The following is a 21697-nucleotide window of genomic DNA, read 5'->3' as shown; positions in this document are numbered from 1 at the left end:
GTGAAAAAAATAAAACAAGGACCCTTTTAGATAATGGCCACTCAAATGCAATAAATCCGACTTTAGGTCAAAGAGCCACTGCAACCGCTACGGCGCTACCGCAATCACTAGTGGTTAACTGCCGAGAAGGTTAGTAGAAACCGCGACCAAAGAGATGGCCGGCGAGGAGACTGCACCGGTGGCGATAGGACGGATGAAGCTGGGGTCGCAGGGGCTGGAGGTCTCCAGCCAGGGCCTCGGCTGCATGGGCATGTCGGCCTTCTTCGGCCCGCCCAAGCCCGACGCCGACATGATCGCCCTCATCCACCACTCGGTCAACTCCGGCGTCACCTTCCTTGACACCTCTGACATCTACGGCCCTCACACCAACGAGATCCTCATCGGCAAGGTAGCTACCTCCTTCAACGCCGCCGTGATTAGAGTTCCTGTTCGATCGGTTTTTGCTTAATTTGTTTTTTTTTTTTGGTTAATGCAGGCGCTGCGAGATGGGTTGAGGGAGAAAGTGGAGCTTGCCACGAAATTTGGGATCAGCATGGCGGACGGGAAGAGGGAGATCCGCGGGGATCCGGCGTACGTGAGGGCTGCTTGTGAAGGTAGCTTGAGGAGGCTGGGGATCGATTGCATCGATCTCTATTATCAACACCGTATTGACACTCGGATTCCCATTGAGATCACGGTGACGAATTACTCGAGTGCTTATTTTTCGTTGATTGATTCCTTAAAAATTCATTCAAAGGGAGAATTGTAGTGACCGCCGGTGGAAAAGATTTTGCTATCTTTCTTTTTATTTAAAATGGAAAGACTCTTTAATGTTTCCATCTACAAACTTGGATTCCTATCAAGAACGAAAGGGTGAAAAGATTCTACAAATGCACTCCTCTTTCATTTGCACGCTCATCCTGTGCTTGCCTATCCGACATTATAGCATTCCTGCCTACTCTTGGCTCTTGCTTGTTTATTTGCTTAACAACGATATGCAATATGATAGGTTATCATTTATCCCTAAAGTAAACCATGTCCTAATTCTAATAAATTGGGAAATAAGCTCAATGAATAAAAAAAAATTATACTGATGCTGAAAATTATTCAAGTAAAAAAAGTGAACCTTAGACATTTAATCAAATTAATCTTGCTTGCACTACTTCACTTTGTTTTATTCTGTGAATGTTCTTTTAAGGGTTTCTATTTTGACAGTTTTATCAGCTCTCAAGCTTGCTACTTGTGCCCAGTAATTTGCACATAATTCTGTCTTTTCTTAACTAGATTGGAGAACTTAAGAAACTAGTGGAAGAGGGGAAAATAAAGTACATTGGGTTGTCTGAGGCCTGTGCTTCAACAATTAGGCGGGCACATGCTGTCCACCCAATCACTGCAGTTCAGCTTGAATGGTCTTTGTGGTCAAGAGATGTTGAAGAGGATATAATCCCTACTTGCAGGTGAAGCTGTCTGAGTAGCTGATCTATTTGATGAGCACCTTACTCTGTTTTTCTTGCATATATTTTGAATTATTTATTCCACTTTTCAGAGAACTTGGAATAGGAATTGTTGCATATAGTCCGCTAGGAAAGGGCTTCTTTTCTTATGGACCGAAGCTAGCTGAAAGTCTTTCTGAAGGGGATTTCCGCAAGGTGATCATTTGGTAGATAGGAGATTCATGTGTTTTTCAAGAAATAATGAAGTGATTCTTCTATGTTAGTCATGAATAATCTAGTGGATATAAAGGGAAACTAAAGTATTAAACAGGTATTAATAAAGTACCATTCATTTCAACCACTAAAACTAATAATCAAACTTGTTCAAGCTAGATTATTTTTTAATCATATGTCCATGAAATGAATTCACAACAACACTACATTTTGCATGATTATAGGTTTGACTAGTCCCACATAGGGTAATGTAATCTATTGATATTGTTGATAGAAATGACATGTAAAGTACCTACAAAATTTGCACTATCTTACTAATATCCATCCAAGACACTTGATACATGTTCCCATCCCATATGGGTTGGGTACCTGAGGATACCACTTGATACATGTTCCCATCCCATCATGCCAAGTGGCATGCACCAACGTAAACAAAAATAGTACGGTACATGTGGGTTTTTTATATGGTTTCTGATATATATATATATATAAAATAGTTTTATTCACTTGACCTCGTTTTTAACCTACAATATTGCTGGATGATAAATTGTGTCTTCAGCTTCTCCCTAGATGGCAGCCTGAGAATCTTGCCCAAAATGCAATAATTTTTGAACGTGTAAATGAAATGGCTAAGAGGAAGAATTGCACCCCTGCACAACTTGCATTGGCTTGGGTCCATCACCAAGGATCAGATGTTTGCCCAATACCCGGTACTACCAAGATAGAAAACTTCAATCAAAATGTTGGAGCACTGGCAATAAAACTCACACCCGAAGAGATGGCTGAACTTGAATCATTTGCTTCAGTAGATGTTAAAGGGGATCAATATCCTACTGGAATGCCTACATGGAGAGTGTCTGATACTCCTCCTTTATCTTCCTGGAAAACTGAATGAAGCTTTTGCTATATTGTTGGGAAAATGCCATAATAAGTTGTTGTATGGAAACTGAAACCTTTCTAGGATGCTGATGGAATAAATATCATTTGCATATTCCCTGGAGTTTCCACGTTAATATCTGATGACTTATGTTTTTGTTGGTTAATTTTTCATAATTTTTTTAAATGTATTTATATAGGGAAAACATTCTTGTTTCTCTGCTTCTGGTCCTGAAGCAGTGACCTGACTCGTTTTACAGGGTCAGAACCTTATTTAAGGTGTACATCATAGTTTCATACACTTCTTCTAAATTATTATATCCTTATTTATAATTTAGATATATATATAATATATACGGTGTTTGATGAAGATTGCTAGACTGAGAATCAGAATCCATGGAGGAAATAGGTCTCGAAGGCACTCAGGGTCTTCTCCGGCAGGCCAATCCTGACGTCCACACTCCCGGCCTCGCCGGGGCTCTGCATGAAGTACGCTGCCTGCGGCATCGGCGTGGCCAGCGGCGCCACGTAGGCCGCTTCGCCGGCGCCGAAGTCGACTCGGTGGTACGGCGTCTTGGTCCAGTCGGAGACCATGGTCAGCTCCGGCAGTGGCGGAAGTGACGTCCGTGGCGCCTCGCCAAGAGCAGCGATGTAGCGGGCGACGTAGGCGTGGGTGACTGCGCGCTTGGCGGCCTGGATGCGGAGGACGAGAGCGGCGAGGGGGAGGCGGTCGAGTTCGGCAGCAGTGCAGAGGAGGGAGGAGAGGACGAAGGCGTTGCCTGCGAAGGAGGGCGGCAGCGGCGGGTGCATGCGGCCGCGGGCGTCGACGGTGAACTGGAGGCATACTGTCCTGTGGTTAGGGATGTTGAGGGCTTTGGTCCGTGCCTGAGATTGTAAATAATTGTAATTTTTAGGAACAAAAGAACTAAAACAATATGTAGAATCAATCCAGAATCTGTTTACATTGAGAACCTCATAGTTATTTTATTTTGTTTTGTCCTATTATTAAGAATAAATAATTTAATTTGTTCTCCACTTATCAAAGTCTATACACTTGGATTGTTGATCAGATTATAGGAAAAAAAAATAAAATGAAGCACTTAAAAATAACTAAGGATTTATTGTTCGTGTATTGAGTGGGAGGTGAAGTCATCACTAAGATTCTCAAACATGAGCTTGACAACTATGAGTTTTTGAAAATGAGCAATATGTTCAAGTAAAAAAATTTAGGAAAAATTCAAGGATAGATATATAAAATCATGATCCATCATTTCATTTTTTGTGGACCCCATCTGTCTATCCTTAAATATTTTCTTGAGTTTTTTTCTTTGAGCATATCATTTTTCTTTGAAAATATATTTTCTCTATATCTTAATGAGGGTTCAATGAGATAGAAGAGTTCTAAGCAAGAGATGTAGCCAACTCGAGAAGTTGAGTGCAGTGCAGTGCATTGCAGTCTTACTAACTAGCCAGCGATACAATGAGATAGAAATATCTAAGCGCTTACTAACTTATGATAGCATTTCTTAGCAACACGTTCTCAACAAAACGCCCTCAAATTTTGTGAAACAAATCTTACATGAGATACAAATAATTAAGAACCTTATTATTATTTTTTTAACTTAGTGTCACAACCCACCCAATTTTAAACATAGAGAGATATATTCTTAATTTACCGTCTTGGCAAATTCTTTTTTTTTAATAATCCAAGTATTTAATTTTTACGATCTAATTAATCCTTAAAATTACTAATCAGGTCCCACTAATGTTTTCCATCGGAGATCATGATAAATTCTTATCCATGATTTTAAAGACCCATAGTCTTTTTTTTAAGATCCTTCTTTGAGATCCTTCTAGATTTTTTTGGAATCTTCTCATCGTGATAATATTTAGATATTTTATATGATCTGTTGTGGTGTTTATATTCATTACAAATATGATATTTTAAAAGTAAACAAGTTTTTGTCAAAAAAAAAAAACTTTCAATACAATAATGGCTAGGAAGAAAATTAAAGCAACAAGCCAACACGATAAACATGTAATAAACATTAAAAGAACTTAATAGAGCTAGTGATGACTTTCTTCAATCAAATGAACCTATATATTTATCTACGTGAATCCACATAAAGCAAAAATGAGATAGATGATCTTCCTTTTGTCATATTATAGAGGAGTAAAGTGCAAGGAGTCAAATAAAGATTCTACTCATACCCTATTGTTGTCCAAGTTGTTCTTCCACTAATCATAGTAGAATAAATTTTACATCGCTAAAAGTAGAGGTGATCATGGTAATTAATTTTTTTTTAATTCATAGTTTAGTTATTTGTTGTATTAAATATGTGTTAACTAGATTTTTTTTCTTTACAGAATAGATAGATTATACTTGGTGGATGTTTGAATGATACAAAGTTATGCTCCTAGTATACAGCTTCAAATATTTGCTATATTCTTTTTGCATTAATCACGCATGTCAATTGATGAGAGTAGAAATAATTCGAAGCTTGAATTGGTGATAGGAATATTAGAAACTAAGATTATAAGATAAATATTATTAAAATGATGGTATGATATGTTTATTAATAAGAAAAAAAACAAAGAAATAGTTAAGATGAACATACATATGAATTTTTGCAAGAATTTTCGCTATCATATATATTAAAAGAATATTTTAAAGATATCATTAATAGGATATAAATAGATAATTAAAATTTATAAAAAAAATTCCCCCAGTAAAAATTAAAAACAATGTATATATTCATCAAAATTTATACATTAATTTAAGTGTTTAAAATTTTGAAAATATATATGTGGACAAATTTAATGTATTAAATACAAAAAAAAATGTATAACAATATAATGTAGTGTGTAAAATATTTAAAGGTGATCAATGGTAGCAAATGATTAGCTACCAAACAATTATCATATAAAGAAAATTCAAATATATTATGCTTTATTTACTCTTAATACAATTTTGAATCATTTAACAACAGCCCATTTAAAAATAATAAGAAAGTAAAGATTATAATTATATATATATGCACACATCCGTGACTTACTCAGACTTTTGGTCATTCAGATCACTTTCAGATGTTCCGCACACTCAGTCAAACACGGGAGTAGACATGAAATCGGACAACATAACAAATCCGTATATATAATTGAAAGAAACATTAATTATTAAAATATAAAACAAAAATGTTAAATTAATTAATTACCTTCCACATGTGAGCTGCCACCACCTCAAATGAAGAGCAATTAGCAGTGCCACCACTCATGGCCTTGCTCTTGAGCCTGCTCACCATGGCACACTCCACAGAGAAGGTCCTCAGCACAAGCTTCTCTTCACCATTTCTTAATATAATTGGATCCTGTTTCTGTTTGATGAGCTGGTGAAGATGATCAATGGCCATAAACTCAGCTGGATCATCATCATGGCCATGCTGGTGACCATGCAGTTCCAAGAGCCTCCCTCTATCATGCACTGGCTCAGCCTGCCCCGGCGGCATCGCCTGCAGCCTCCTCCCCGCCGCCCTGCCTGCCCATGCATTCAAGAAGTTATAGTTCGCCACCCCGTCGAACAAGGCATGGTTTGTCCCCACGCCGATAGCGTACCCTCCGCACCCAAACTTTGTCACCTTAATTCGCAAAACAAAGTGATCATATATAAAGGTAATAAAAAAGAATTAATGCAAGGCATGTAAAATATCAGAAGAGCTATTTTATTTTACAGGGCGTTTATAGATAGTGTCATTAAAAATATACAATAAAAATATTTTATATTTATGTATAGACTTTAATTAAGGAGTATTATTCTTGTAGTTAAGACTTAAGATAGACCTGACCGACAACTAGAGGTGTGTCTTCGAGGGAGGCATTCAGGGGCGGCCTGAAGACGAGACGGTCGACGAAGTTGTTTGGCTGGGAGAGGTCCCCCAGGTCAGAAATCCTTGCGGTGGTGGAAGCCTGGAGGAGGAGTGCACCAGTGCCGTTTCTGCAGGCGAGGGTGAACTTCCCCGAGTGGGAGGAAAGGCGGAGGCGGCCGGCAGCAGGGTACCAGGAAGCCAAGGCCTCCTCGAGGCCCCTTTTTAAGGAAGAGAAAAGGGAGGAGGAAGAAGAAGAAGAAGCCGGAACGGGTTCCCTGTAGAAGAAGACCAAGTACATGAGAGCTGGACACTGCGAGTCGAGGTTGGAGAGGGGGAGAAAGGTAGGGGAGGCCACGAGGGGAGGAGGTTGGATTGTCACCGTCTTCGTGATGAAAACCTCATGGTAATGCTGCTCTTGATCTCTCTTGCAGCTAGCCATCGAGGAGAGCTAGCTATAAGGGTACTGCAATTTGAAAGCTTAGAGGACATGGAGATCAATGGTCATATATATATATATACTCTTATCTTCTAGGGTTCTTGAGGTGGATGGTGTCAACTGTGGATTGTAGTCATGCTACATACTTTTACTGCTAGATTTCTTTTCCCTAGCTGCTTACTGTGACGGAAAAGTAGATGCTCTATTGAAGGGCATTAATTAACCATCCAATCTCACGCACGGAAGCTAAAGTAAATACTTTAATTTACTGAGAAACCCCTAATTAGGTTAGGAAGACTAGCTAGTAAAGTACATTTGAAGAAGTACTTACCTTAATTAATAGAGATTAAGAGGAGGAGATCGGTCGCTTAATTAAGGAGTATGAGAGTGTTCATAATGTCTCCTCGGATGGGTTTAGTGGTTAGCGTATGAGGTGTTGTCACAATAAGATCTGGGGTTTGAATCTCGACAAAAGCCGAGGTAAATACCTCCCTTATGTGCTAGTCACTATTCCAAAGACTAATAGCCGTCCGTGATTTATCTCCTCCGTGTTGGTCCTGGGACGGATTGACGGAGGCACTGGGAGCGAGCATATTCACCTTTTGTCACAATGAGAGTGTTCATTAATCCTCCAAATTAAATTGAGTGATGGTCACTGCAATGTTCTGTACTCCTTTACGATTTGCTTTGCTTTTAGTTCCACTATCCATTAATGGAGCTAGTCCTCAGAGGAAAGAAAAAGGGTAGTGTTGAGAAACAAAGAGGCATGGCTTTTCTTGCGTTTCCACATCATTCGAGGAATTAGGTGTTCCCAATTGCAGCCTTCATTCTGAAGCGCCACTTTCCCTGTGTTCTGGGTCATGGATCCGTAGTGCGCTTGGGACAGTTGCTAGCATATAAGATGCTGTCAGATTTAGGGTTTAAATTTCGTCATAGCCAAGATAAATATCTTCCTCAGGCACCAGTTATCACTCTAAGAGCTAATAGCTATTCATGATTTACTTCCTTCGTGTTGATCCTGAGACAAGTTGGCGGGGGCGCTAAAGGCGAGCACAGTCACCTTTTGCCAATTGATCATCGATCGATAGGCCAGGCTGATACTGTTGGGCACTATATGATGAACTATAAATATATTGACAATGTGATCGAACACTAGCTAGCTAGCTCAAACCCATTTAATGATCGTGATCAAAATGACTTAATATAACTAATCATGCCAAAGAGGATTTGTGTAGCATAGAATATAGCTTTGTGTTTGGAGTGTGTGCTTCATTGCATCCGGCTAATTTTTGCATAAATTGTTATAATGTGTTTAGTTCACATGATACGTTGGTTTCAGTTTGTATATAAAGTTATTCAGAAATCTCGACCTACATATTCTTGATTTGCTTGATTTTTGTTTTATTTGTTGCTCTATCCGTAACATTTTCCTTGTATAGAAAGAAAATAATATAAATAAATAAAGCGGATGAAATTCTTGGTTATTCTGTTTTTATAGTTTATAGGTCTCTTTTATTAAACTGTCAGGGAAACCTCTTGATGTGCGAGAATTACACCTCCCACATGAATATTAACTATTATATTATCATTGGAGCAACTATTTTATTCTCATGAATTCACATGGAATAACTATTCAAATACATAATTTGAGAATAATTATTTTCTGGATTAACTGTTTCAAAGGTTACCTTAAATATCTATTTGCATAGATTTGTTATTATAAATTCATAAAAAATAATTATTCATAGGGACAAAATGATGGGGCTAGGCAAGCAAATTGAAGCAATGGAGTTAGGCAGTTTGGGCGGTCCAACCTAACCAAACTACGTATAGAGGCAGTTTGGTAGGTTGAACCGGATATACCTGTCAAGAATATCGTTCAAGTATAAAATTTCTATCGACTAAACAAAAGAATAGCTATTGTATATATACTCTAATCTATGAGCTATACTAAGGAATACCTTATTAGTTCATTTTCCATTCGATGGTCAAGAAACATTTAACATTACTCTTTCTGCTAATACGTATTTGCACAATTTGTCAACAACACTAGAAAGACAGGCTTTAATTTGGACCCTACTCGAATTCAATTTCTTAAAAATGTTGATCTCTATTTAACACTTTATAATTAATCTTCTCTACTCTATAATGGATATTGAGACACCAATGAAGCCAAAATACTACATTAATTAAGTTTCTTCACCTAAAACAAACCAAGTTCTAACAATTGATAGGGTTAAAAGTCTATAATTATTAGTCAATATAGATAATGTGTCAGATCTTCAAAGCGACAATAATGGTAGAAAGTACTCCAAATCATGCATGCACACTGGAGCTAGCAGCCTAGCAATGCTCGTGTGAAGGAGAAGACTTCTTTCTTCAACTTCTTTTACTCAATATGGGAATGCGAGTCGAGTCCCTAACAGGTAACCAACCAAACTTTTATTCACTCTTTTCTCCTTTTTCTTTTAAGAAAAGGAACAAGCTCCCAACTACATATATTCTCTCTCGCTTGTTTCTCTCATCTTTTGCTTGTTTTTCATACTTTCGCTGTAAAAAAAAAAAAAAAAAAAAAAAAAAAGGCGGGTTCCGTTGCCCAGCGGCCCCCCTACGCCTGTCTCATGGTATTGTAGGAAGAAGGTAAATCAGGGTGAATGCTGGGTTGACAAGTTGATGGTTGTTCGAGGCTTTAAGCCAGCAGACGGGGATATTATCCCACATTGCAACTGGCGACACTCGAACCGTCGCTCAATGCTGTAAACATACCACCAACTTACCAACTGATCCAGCCCCTGGGGCTAACTTTCGTAATCATATCATGTTGTCAAAAAGGAGCTAACTTTGTAGCATTGAACTCATTTATATTCCTTTTGTATACCTTTACACGCAATGGGTTTTGTGTTTAGTAGTGTGTTACTAATGCAGGGGAATCTGAAAGGTCATAATTTTTATGGAATTTTAAAACTATTTAAATATTTGTTTAGTTGATATTAGGAATTATCTAAGAGAAGAATTCTCTAAGTTTAACGATTTTGTGTATCTTCTATGAAAATTATAAGCACTCGTCTACAAAATAATCATTATTCTATCCGACATCATATTACTGATTAAGAATTCCTCCACGTTTCTTGGCCAATTAGCTTCCATATTATATCTTGCAAGCGTGAAACGGAAGAAGCATCATGTCCTCCTCCTGTTCCCTACCTTCCTGACACTGCCCCTAATCAATTAATCAACGTGGCTCTCAACCCCACAGCTTTTCCTCCTTCCACTTCACTAACCATCAACATGACGCAAACTACCTATTATTCCCTTTTACTTTGTCCCCTACAGTGTTTATCTCTCATGTTCTATGTCGATGAGTTGATTTATTAATATAGAAAAACTACGTGTTCACGTCTCATGCATGCACGTCCATCGATGAACTGCAGATTAACTTAGTGAGTTCAAGAGCTATGGTCCTTAACTAAATATATGGTTCTAATTAAGAGTTAGTGTAAGTTTCCTGGTGGGGGCTAAAGCTTTGACAGCCAGACAGGTGTTATAGAATCGATTGCGCAGTGAATTAAAGGAGTGTGGAAAGGAAGAGTGATGAGTGGGGTGTGTCTCTGTTTGCGAAGGCAACAAAGTGGCCTGGTCCTGTATGCCCGACTTTGCTAGTGAGGGTGCTATTGGAAGACAGAAGCCACTCAGAGTATTTAATTGTGAAGTAAATCTGCAAACAGTGGATCATGCATGATCGATCGATGCCCATTTTCTTTTGATGTTTGTGCTTGTTTCTGTAACCGACCGACCGACTGACTAATTCTGACGATGGTTTCTGTGATCGCCTGGTTTTGATGCGTTCGAGTTGCATGTCTAGATAGGACTTGGAATAAAACGAAAGCGAGCATGGAATGTGCTTCTTGCATGGCGCATTGGATTCTTCAAATTGATTATGCACTTAAGATCTCTTCGGCCTATCGTTATCCAAATGGCCAAAAAGTTTAATAGGTAATCCAGCCAAATCAAGCCCGGCCAAACCCTATAAAAAAATATTAATTTAGTGACTCAACTATTCATCGTAAATTTGTAATAAAATTAACGACAAAATAAGAAATCGTCGCAAATCATCAACGAAATTTGCAATGAAAACTTTTCGTCGCAGATTGGTAACAAAATTTATTTCACCGTATAATACGTTACCAATTGGCGATGAACATGAATATTCATCACTGATTTACGATGAAAAACAAATTCATCACAAAGATCTGCAAGAATCTAGCATTCAGTGTAATATTTTGAAGGAATTTAAGTTTTTTGCGACAAATTTATAATTTATCGCAAATTATGGATTCGTCACAACATTCTAGGATTTTCTTTAAAAAAAATACTAATTTTTTTCTCTAAATATTGGTGGAAAGAATTGATGTTTACAAAGATAGTTGTATGCTATATCGGGGAGATGATGAAGATACAAATGTTTGTAAATTTTGTAATCAAGCTAGGTATAAGAGCACCAGAAGAAGTCAACAATGACGTAAATCATGCACTCAGTTGTTTTATTTGTCTTTAACTCTTAGATTTACAAAGATAGCTATATGCTCTATTGGGGAGATGATGAAGATACAAATGTTTATAAATTTTGTAATCAAGCTAGGTATACGAGCACCAGAAGGAGTCAACAATGACATAAATCATGCACTCAGTTGTTTTATTTGTCTTTAACTCCTAGGTTACAAAGACTTTATGTATCAAAGACAACTGTTAAACACATGACTTGACATTCAAATAATCAAACAGAAGAGAGATTAATATATTATCTATCAGATGTAGAGGCGTAGAAAATTTTTGATAGAACATATCCAAAATTTGCCAAGGAGACTCAAAACATTAGGTTAAGTCTCTATGTTGATGGATTTGCTCCATTTGACAAATCAGAAAGAAATTATTCTTATTAGATAGTTATCTTAACTCCGTGAAACAACCATGGGATGAAGGTTTTCCAACATATAATGTTCATACTAATCAGATGTTTGTAATAAAGGTTGCTCTTCTTTGGACCATAAATGACTTTCCAACTTATGGTGTGCTATCGGATAGGAGTATTACTGGGATCTTAGGATGCCCAATATGTATGGAGAGATCAAAGTCAATCAAATTGAAATATGAGAAGAAATCGAGTTATTTTAATTGTCATAGATAATATTTACCACCAAATCATAATTTCAGAAAGAATAAAGATGAATTTACTAAAAATAGAATTGAAAGAACACCTCCGCCATTGAAAATAATAAGTGAACAGATTTGGTTTAGAGTGTTTAACTTTTCATCTGTTATTGAAGAGCCACATAGTACAATATATGAATATGAAAGTACACATAATTTGACTAAACAGAGAATATTTTAGTATTTACCTTATTGGTTTAATTAGTTGATTCATCATAATCTCGATGTAATACATATTGAGAAGAATATTTTTGATAATCTAATAAATACATTGATGGATATCACAGGAAAAAACCAAAGACAGTCTGAATGTAAGAAAAAATATATGACTTATTTGTAAAAGACTCACTCTTGATGCAATGAAAGTAGTAGGAGACCAAAACAAAGAAAGTTTATACATTGAATAAGGATCAAAGATCTATTGTTTGTGAATGGTTGAAATTATTGAAATTTCCAAATGATTATGTCTCTAACTTGGAAGATGTGTTGATATGAAGGAATACAAATTGATTAGTTTGAAAAGTCATGATTGTCATATATTTATGGATAGGCTCATTTCTATTTCTTTTAATAAACTCTTACCAAATTTTGTATGGGATGTCATTACAAAGTTAAGCATTTTCCTTCATGATATTTGCTTAACAATTTTCAAACATTCGCACATTGAGACATTAGAGAGAGACATTTCAATCATTTTGTATAATTTGGAAAGGATTTTTCCACCCTCATTTTTTGACTCCATGGGACATCTTTTGGTTCACTTGTCATACGAAGTCAAAGTTGGAGGACTTGCCCATTTTCAATAGATTATCCATTTGAAAGGTAAATTTTTCATCTTCTATACTGTTAGGACCGAAATGTAGCTAGAGGGGGGGGGGGGTGAATAGCTCGTCGCGTGCTCGTGGTCGGCGTTGCCTGTTTCTTCAGAGATGCGCAGCGGAAATACAAGAAACAACACACACAACGCTAACAAGTAGATTTACTTGGTATCCACCTCACAAGAGGTGACTAATCCAAGGATCCACGCACTCACACACCCTCCACTATGAATAGCACTCCTTTATGATAACTACCAAAGGCGGAGAAGCCCTACAAGTTTACACAACAAGAAGAAAGGGAAAGGATACACAAATACAAGCAAAAGCTTACAATGAGTACAGAAAACCCTAACCCTAGCTTTCTTCCTCTTGCTGTAGATCCGCCTCTTGACTTGGAAAAACCTCCAAGAGCTTCAAGAACTGGCGGTGAGAACCCTGTGGAGAAGAGCTAAAAGCGCAGCAAAGGATCGGAGATGAATCGTGTGAGTTCTGCCGAAGAAGACGCTCGCCAGCAACCTAAATACGACACAACGGTCGAATCCCGATCGATTGGATTGCTCCCAATCGATCGGGGAGGCTTTGGATCGATCGGTCGATCGATCCAGAGCGCCTCTGTGCTCTCAGGAATTGCTTGGATCGATCGGCTGATCGATCCAAGGCTTATCGTGCGAAATCGCACTCCCCAATCGATCCACTGATCGATTGGGGGCTCTGGATCGATCCACTGATCGATCCAGCCCTGTTCTGTGCGCGCGACATTTCTTCCCAATCGATCGCCTGATCGATTGGGAGGAGCTCTGTCGCAGGGACTCACCCGATCGATCGGTCGATCAATTGGGAATCATCCAATCGATCGGCTGATCGATCCAGATGCTGGTTTTTGTCCAAAACCAAGTCTCAAGTCCCCCAAACTAACATCTGGTCAATCCATGACCTGTTGGTACATCATGCCTAGCAGCTGGTCACCCTTGACCTGCTAGGACTCCCTCACCAAGTGTCCGGTCAATCCCTTTGACCCACTTGGACTTTTCTCCTTGTGTCAAGTATCCGGTCAATCCCTTGACCTACTTAGACTTTCCTCCTCGTGCTAAGTATCCGGTCAATCCCTTTGACCTACTTGGACTTTCCAACACCAGATGTCCGATCAGCCTTGATCCATCTGGATTTTCTTGTGCCTGGCTTCACTCACCAGGATTTCCTTCTGCCTAGCTTCACTCACTAGGACTTCTCTTCTGCCTGACTTCACTCACCAGATCTTTCACCTAGCTTCACTCACTAGGATTTCCTTCTGCCTAGCTTCACTCACTAGGACTTTCACTTCTGCCTGGCTTCACTCACCAGGTCTTTCACCTAGCTTTACTCACTAGGATTTCCTTCTGCGTAGCTTCACTCACTAGGACTTTCACTTCTACCTGGCTTCACTCACTAGGTCTTTCACCTAGCTTCACTCACTAGGATTTCCTTCTGCCTGGCTTCACTCACCAGGACTTTCCATACTGCCTAGCTTCACTCACTAGGACTTCCCTCTGCCTGGCTTCACTCGCTAGGACTTTCCATACTGCCTAGCTTCACTCACTAGGACTTCCCATCTGCCTGACTTCACTCACCAGGACTTTCCAGTCCGCCTAACCTCCATGTTAGGACTTTCACCTGACTTCACTCACCAGGATTTTCCAGTCAAGTATCCGGTCAACCTTGACCTACTTGACTCTCCATCACAATCTCCACACATGAACAATTGCACATGCAATCTCCATGTGTTGTCTACATGTATTGTCAACATGTATTGTCAAACCATCAAAACATAAACATTAAGACTCGAGCTTGACCCAATTCAAGCTCAGTCAAACTAGGTCAACCTTGACCTGGGGAATATTGCACCAACACTCTCCCAACAATCTCTCCCTTTTTGATGTTTGACAATACCTTCTTTAAGTTAGGCTAATTCCATAGCCTCAACCTTCTTCACGCCACTAGGTAATGAAGACGTAAGTTAAACCCTACATTCTCCCCCTAAGAGGGCAAACTCCCTCTTAGATAATGAAGGCCTAACTTAAACCCTTCATTCTCCCCCTATTGGCACACATCACAACCATACCCCATCTTTGGGCACACATCAACAAATTCACTTGTTGAAAACTCTCCCCTCTGAGACTCTCCCCCTGAAGAGTTGCTCATCGTTGTTCATAATTTCACTCGTTGTGATCAACACGATAATGAAGGTCTCATACCCTTCATTATCATCAATGCTCGCCCTTGAGCATTAACAAGGTCCAATAACTCAAATGAAGGTCCCATACCCTTCATTTGTATCAAATGTTCATCCATGAGCAAACACAACTTAAACAATGAGGATATCCACTCCCCACTAATCTCAAATGCTCAACCTTGAGCATTTTCTCTCGAAAGAAGGTTAACCACCTTCCAAGGTTTATGAAAAATAATTTTCATGTCCTTAAAGAATACCTCCCCCTAAAGACATGGTCGTACCTTCTGTCATTGCACCAACAATGACTTTGAATCCCTAAACCTTTAGGAAACCCAATTTAGAAGTTTTGAGGTTCAAATGTTCAAAATTTGAAGCAAACCTCACTTAAATTCTACCTAGTCTACCTTAACCAATTCATCCTTGTTTTCATCATGAAAACACCCTTTTTATGTATACAAATGTATTTTTAGGGGTTAGGAATGGTGACCTAGACTAAAGATGGTCCAAAATGCTGAAATCAAGCTTTACCATCCAAAATCAGCATTCCCAATCGATTGGAGTTGGGTCCCAATCGATTGAACCTGCTTGAATCGATCCACTGATCGATTCAGACAGTCTGGATCGATCAACTGATCGATCCAGCGAGCTTCTGCTCGCGAGAATGACCTTCTCAATCGATCGGCTGATCGATTGAGGCACTCCAATCGATCGGGTGATCGATCGGAGACCTGAAATTGCTGAAAGTCAATTTCAACCAATTTCAGAAACCTCTAGAAAATTCTACAAAATTTCAAAAATCATGAAAATCGTTTTAGACATTATTTAGGGCATATATTATCATGGAAAAATAGTTTTATAAGAAAATACTTCATATTTTCTAAGATTGACACAAACTTGAAAACTTACAAAAACCTTAGTGTTCTCTTCCAAGTTTGTGCTTAACTTTTCAATGGTGATTACTATCAAAAGATAGCCTTCACCAAGGTTTTCCAAAAGTATTTTAAGATGATTTTTAAAACCAATATCTCACTATGTTCCTTGGGCTTAATCCACATCACTTGTACATTAGCTTTCCCAATGATGGGAAAACACATAACTATGTGTTTTAATGAACTTAAAATTCAAAAGAATGCACTAAATCAATATCTTGAGTTTTGTTCATCATCCTAACATTTCACTTGTATCTAATGTGCACTAAAACACATACAAGTCACCTTATGAGACTTTGTGAGATGTAAAGTTTGGTTTTACCCTAATTTAGGGATCATGCATATCTATCTAGGCATTTTTGAATTATAAACATCTACCAAGGATGTTACTTGTTAATTAATGCCATTAGTCCTTAATAAACAAGGAATTAAAATGATGCATGATGATGTTATGACATACATAAAAAAAAATAATTTTCAAAAGAAAATTTCCTATAACTATATGATGTATGTATTACATGACATGATGTTTTTTTTTATATTTTTCATAATAAGGCATGAGTGCAAACACAACTAAATAAATATGATGTCATGGCATATTATGGGCAAACAAAGCATGAAAAAATAGCATAAATAAAATACCTAGGTTGTCTACCTAAATATCCTTAACCTTTAGCTAACTTAAAAATTTAAACCCTAGATTGCCCACTATTTCCCAAGAGAATGTCAAAAACCAAATTTGACATTTCTTTTGCTTTTCCTAATTTGTGCCAATTTAAATTAAGCATATTCCTCAAATTTTGGCACAATTTACTCTTTTAAAGAGTAATCAATTGAGTTAAGGCTTAAATTTACCCTTAACTTCCTAAGAACATACCAAAATCTCAACTTGGCAGTTCTTATGATTTTCTCAAATTGTGTCATTTAAAATTTCATCCAATTTCTCAAAATATGACACATTTTACTCTTTCCAAGAGTAAACCCTTTATCCTTTTCCTTTTCATTTTCAAAGGTTAATAATAACCTTGAAAATGCTCATTGAGTGTCAACTTCATCATGATTGGGTTAACTACCCTTCCACTTAGAGTTGACACTCTCTAATCCATCTATGGGGTAGAGAAGATGCTCCTAGGAACCCAAAACCTATTGGTGCTCCTTGGATGCTCTAGGTACTCACTAAGGATAACTTCCCTAGATACCTTCCTAGTGACCTTGTTAGGCTTCTTAGAAGCCTTGGTCACTTTTTCTAGGTCAATTCTAGGGATTTCTTCCCTTGTGACATTCTTAGTAACTTTCTTAGACCTCTTAGAAGTCTTAGTTACATTTGTTACAAAAATACTCTTAGGGATGACTTCCCTAGTATTTTTGGCTTGCCCACTAGGCCTAGGGTTGGTTCCATAGCTATATGGAACCCTATGGTAAGAAATTATATCCTTCTTGGTTTTAGGTTTGTATCCCAAACCCTTATGACCATTGGATGACTTTGATACTTCTAGACCTAGGTTTTGACTCTTGGACCCTTGTGTCATATTTGTGATTTTTCTAATAGTCCTCTCTAATTTGTCAAGTCTTGACTTCAAGGCTTGATTTTTCTTCCATAGTTCTTCAACCTTAGGTTTTTCACTAAAACCTTGATTTTTCTTCTTCTTAGGCAAATACCTAGAATCCTTAGGGTTCTTGCCTAAATTCCTATCTACCTTTCTAAACCTAGGTTGAGAGGTTTTAGCATGATAAGCTACATGATTTTCCTTAACTTTATCATGCCTCCTATTTTCATGGTAAATAGCATTGAAATGATATAAATTAGAACTATCATGCTTTTTACCACTATTTAAGGGGATAGGCTAAATGAATGATACCTTCCTTTTTACTTGGAGGCTCCCCCTTTGAGTTGAGCTTCCTCCTTGAGCCTTGACCGCCTTCTTCCCCTTAGGGCATTGACTTCGATAATGCCCCTTTTGATTGCAAGAGAAGCACACAATGTGCTCTTTGCTCTTCTTTGTTCCGGGAGCGGTCTCCTTGGGCTTCTCCTTGCCCTTTTGTGCCACTTGGCCCTTCTTCTTGGCCAATTTAGAGCATTTACTCTTGTAATGTCCATATTCCCTACATTCAAAGCATATGATATGATTTTTATTTTTAAATGAACTATTTATACCTTCTTGTGTATGGGTGGCACTTGCTCCTCCATTTGACTTGCAAGTAGAGGCTTCCTCTTGATCCGAAGATGATACTCCTCCATTTGATTTTGCTTGACTTGTGGAGGTGGAAGCTACTTCATCCTCTTCTTCTCTTTTTGACCCGGATGTAGAAACTTCTTCTTGCTCCGGGATCAATGATCTACACTCCCCATCAATCCTAGAGGTGGAGGCTTCATCATCTTGTACATGGAACAAGGAGTATGCTCTCTCATTGTTCCCTTCATTGCATTTCCTCGAAGATGAAGCTTCTTCTTGGACTTCTTCTTCGGAAGTTGAGCATCTCTCAACTTCGGAGTTCTCCTCTTGGTCTTGCTCCAATGAGTCGCCCTCTTTGGATTCTTCTTGATTCGGTACAGTGGAGGGTTCTTCATGGAGCTTAACCAACTTGCTCCAAAGCTCTTTGGCATCTTCTTATTGTCCAATTTTGCATAGAATTATGCTAGGCAATAAATTAACCAATAATTTGGTTACCTTGTCATTTGCTTCGCACCTTTGGACTTGCTCCGGGCTCCATTTGCTCCTTTTGAGAACTTTGCCCTTTGAATTCATTGGAGCTTCGAAGCCTTCCATAAGAGCAAACCATTGCTCTATCTCCACCATTAAGAAGTTTTCGATCCTTGATTTCCAAAGATCGAAGCTTGTAGATGTGTACGGTGGAGCCACCCTTGTGTCAAATCCAAGTCCATCTTGGAATTGCATCTTGAAGTTGAGCTGCTTGAATTCTTTGACTTTGATAATTTTGCTCCAACTTCTTCACCCTCTAGCTCTTCTTGTTATGTTTGCCCCTTCCGGCGATGACTCCGGTGAAGAGCGACCTCGCTCTGATACCACTTGTTAGGACCGAAATGTAGCTAGAGAGGGGGGGGGTGAATAGCTAGTCGCGTGCTCGTGGTCGGCGTTGCCTGTTTCTTCAGAGATGTGCAGCGGAAATACAAGAAATAATACACACAACGCTAACAAGTAGATTTACTTGGTATCCACCTCACAAGAGGTGACTAATCCAAGGATCCACGCACTTACACACCCTCCACTATGAATAACACTCTTTTATGGTAACTACCAAAGGTGAGAAGCCCTACAAGTTCACACTACAAGAAGAAAGGGAAAGGATACACAAATACAAGCAAAAGCTTACAATGAGTACAGAAAACCCTAACCCTAGCTTTCTTCCTCTTGCTGTAGATCCGCCTCTTGACTTGGAAAAACCTCCAAGAGCTTCAAGAACTGGCGGTGAGAACCCTGTGGAGAAGAGCTGAAAGCGCGGCAAAGGATCGGAGATGAATCGTGTGAGTTCTGCCGAAGAAGACGCTCGCCAGCAACCTAAATACGACACAACGGTCGAATCCCGATCGATTGGATTGCTCCCAATCGATCGGGGAGGCTTTGGATCGATCGGTCGATCGATCCAGAGCGCCTCTGTGCTCTCAGGAATTGCTTAGATCGATCGGCTGATCGATCCAAGGCTTATCGTGCGAAATCGCACTCCCCAATCGATCCACTGATCGATTGGGGGCTCTGGATCGATCCACTGATCGATCCAGCCCTGTTCTGTGTGCGCGACATTTCTTCCCAATCGATCGCCTGATCCATTGGGAGGAGCTCTGTCGCAGGGACTCACCCGATCGATCGGCCGATCGATTGGGAATCATCCAATCGATCGGCTGATCGATCCAAATGCTGGTTTTTGTCCAAAACCAAGTCTTAAGTCCCCCAAAACTAACATCCGGTCAATCCATGACCTGTTGGTACATCATGCCTAGCATCTGGTCACCCTTGATCTGCTAGGACTCCCTCACCAAGTGTCCGGTCAATCCCTTTGACCCACTTGGACTTTTCTCCTTGTGCCAAGTATCCGGTCAATCCCTTGACCTACTTGGACTTTCCTCCTCGTGCCAAGTATCCGGTCAATCCCTTTGACCTACTTGGACTTTCTAACACCAGATGTCCGATCAGCCTTGATCCATCTGGATTTCCTTGTGCCTGGCTTCACTCACCAGGACTTCCTTCTGCCTAGCTTCACTCACTAGGTCTTTCACCTGGCTTCACTCACCAGGATTTCCTTCTGCCTAGCTTCACTCACTAGGACTTCTCTTCTGCCTGGCTTCACTCACCAGGTCTTTCACTTAGCTTCACTCACTAGGATTTTCTTCTGCCTAGCTTCACTCACTAGGACTTTCACTTCTGCTTGGCTTCACTCACCAGGTCTTTCACTTAGCTTCACTCACTAGGATTTCCTTCTGCCTAGCTTCACTCACTAGGACTTTCACTTCTACCTGATTCACTCACCCGGTCTTTCACCTAGCTTCACTCACTAGGATTTCCTTCTGCCTGGCTTCACTCACCAGAACTTTCCATACTGCCTAGCTTCACTCACTAGGACTTCCCTCTGCCTGGCTTCACTCACCAGGACTTTCCATACTGCCTAGCTTCACTCACTAGGACTTCCCATCTGCCTGGCTTCACTCACCAGGACTTTCCAGTCCGCCTAACCTCCATGTTAGGACTTTCACCTGGCTTCACTCACTAGGATTTTCCAGTCAAGTATCCGGTCAACCTTGACCTACTTGACTCTCCATCACAATCTCCACACATGAACAATTGCACCTGCAATCTCCATGTGTTGTCTACATGTATTGTCAAACATGTATTGTCAACATGTATTGTCAAACCATCAAAACATAAACATTAAGACTCGAGCTTGACCCAATTCAAGCTCAGTCAAACTAGGTCAACCTTGACCTGGGGAATATTGCACCAACACTCTCCCAACATATACTTCGACAATATGAATGCATAAAAATTGCTAATATTACTATTCATTAATATCTAATATAATTTGTATATTACGATTAAATTTCTATATCATTTGAAGAAAAAAGTTAAAAATAAAGCACGTGTTGAAACCTTTATTGTTAATGGATACATTGTGGAGGAAGTAACAACTTTTGCATCATATTATTTTGAGCCTCATATTCAGAGCAAAAGATGAGGTCAGGAAGAAATGATGAGGGTTCTATTGATCTCAATTTAAATTCATTCTCAATTTTTAACTATTTTGGCCGATCAAGTGGACCATGTAAGTAGAGATACTAACTAATCAAGAATGACGGACAAACCACACATATATTTTGACTTAGTATATTTTTACTATTTTTTTATTTCTTATGTTGTAAATTTTTTGTGTTATAATTTTTATGGTAGAGTTTTTTTAAACTTAGATTTTGAAATGTTGACACAAGAGTTTAATCGCTTATCCAATGAAGAATTTGCACCATGATTCAAATCATATGTAAGTTGATAATCTATATTTGGTTTACACATATCTTACCTTTTAAACATATTTATTTGACTTTAGGTTCATGATAAACAAACTCATGTTGAGCAAGAATTGCTAATCAATATGTCATTGGGTCTAAAAGTAATGTTAAACACTTGGCTAGAATATTTCATAAATGGATATAATTTTTAAACTCAAGAAAATGGAATGGGAAATACTACAATGAATAGTGGGGTT

At 38.9% G+C, this 21697-nt stretch overlaps 2 protein-coding genes across 2 annotated transcripts; one reads left to right on the top strand and one right to left on the bottom strand.

The window, feature by feature from the left end:
• The first annotated feature begins 88 nt into the window (after positions 1 to 88).
• LOC121976052 (probable aldo-keto reductase 2) lies at positions 89 to 2617 on the top strand. Its single transcript, XM_042528040.1, has 5 exons — positions 89 to 388; positions 476 to 676; positions 1264 to 1436; positions 1526 to 1628; positions 2206 to 2617. Exons 1-5 carry the CDS (start codon positions 155 to 157, stop codon positions 2539 to 2541), a joined length of 1047 nt encoding a protein of 348 aa, XP_042383974.1. The 5' UTR covers positions 89 to 154; the 3' UTR covers positions 2542 to 2617.
• A 285-nt stretch (positions 2618 to 2902) lies between these two features.
• On the bottom strand, positions 2903 to 6830 carry LOC121976050 (brassinosteroid-related acyltransferase 1-like). Its single transcript, XM_042528037.1, has 3 exons — positions 6360 to 6830; positions 5738 to 6157; positions 2903 to 3407 (listed from the first exon to the last, which is right to left on the bottom strand). Exons 1-3 carry the CDS (start codon positions 6822 to 6824, stop codon positions 2910 to 2912), a joined length of 1383 nt encoding a protein of 460 aa, XP_042383971.1. The 5' UTR covers positions 6825 to 6830; the 3' UTR covers positions 2903 to 2909.
• Between the last annotated feature and the right edge of the window lie 14867 nt (positions 6831 to 21697).

Source organism: Zingiber officinale, chromosome 4B, assembly GCF_018446385.1.
Source record: "Zingiber officinale cultivar Zhangliang chromosome 4B, Zo_v1.1, whole genome shotgun sequence".
Lineage (NCBI taxonomy): Eukaryota > Viridiplantae > Streptophyta > Magnoliopsida > Zingiberales > Zingiberaceae > Zingiber > Zingiber officinale.
Note: the sequence above shows the minus strand (reverse complement) of the source record. Positions and strands in the feature narration are given on the sequence as shown.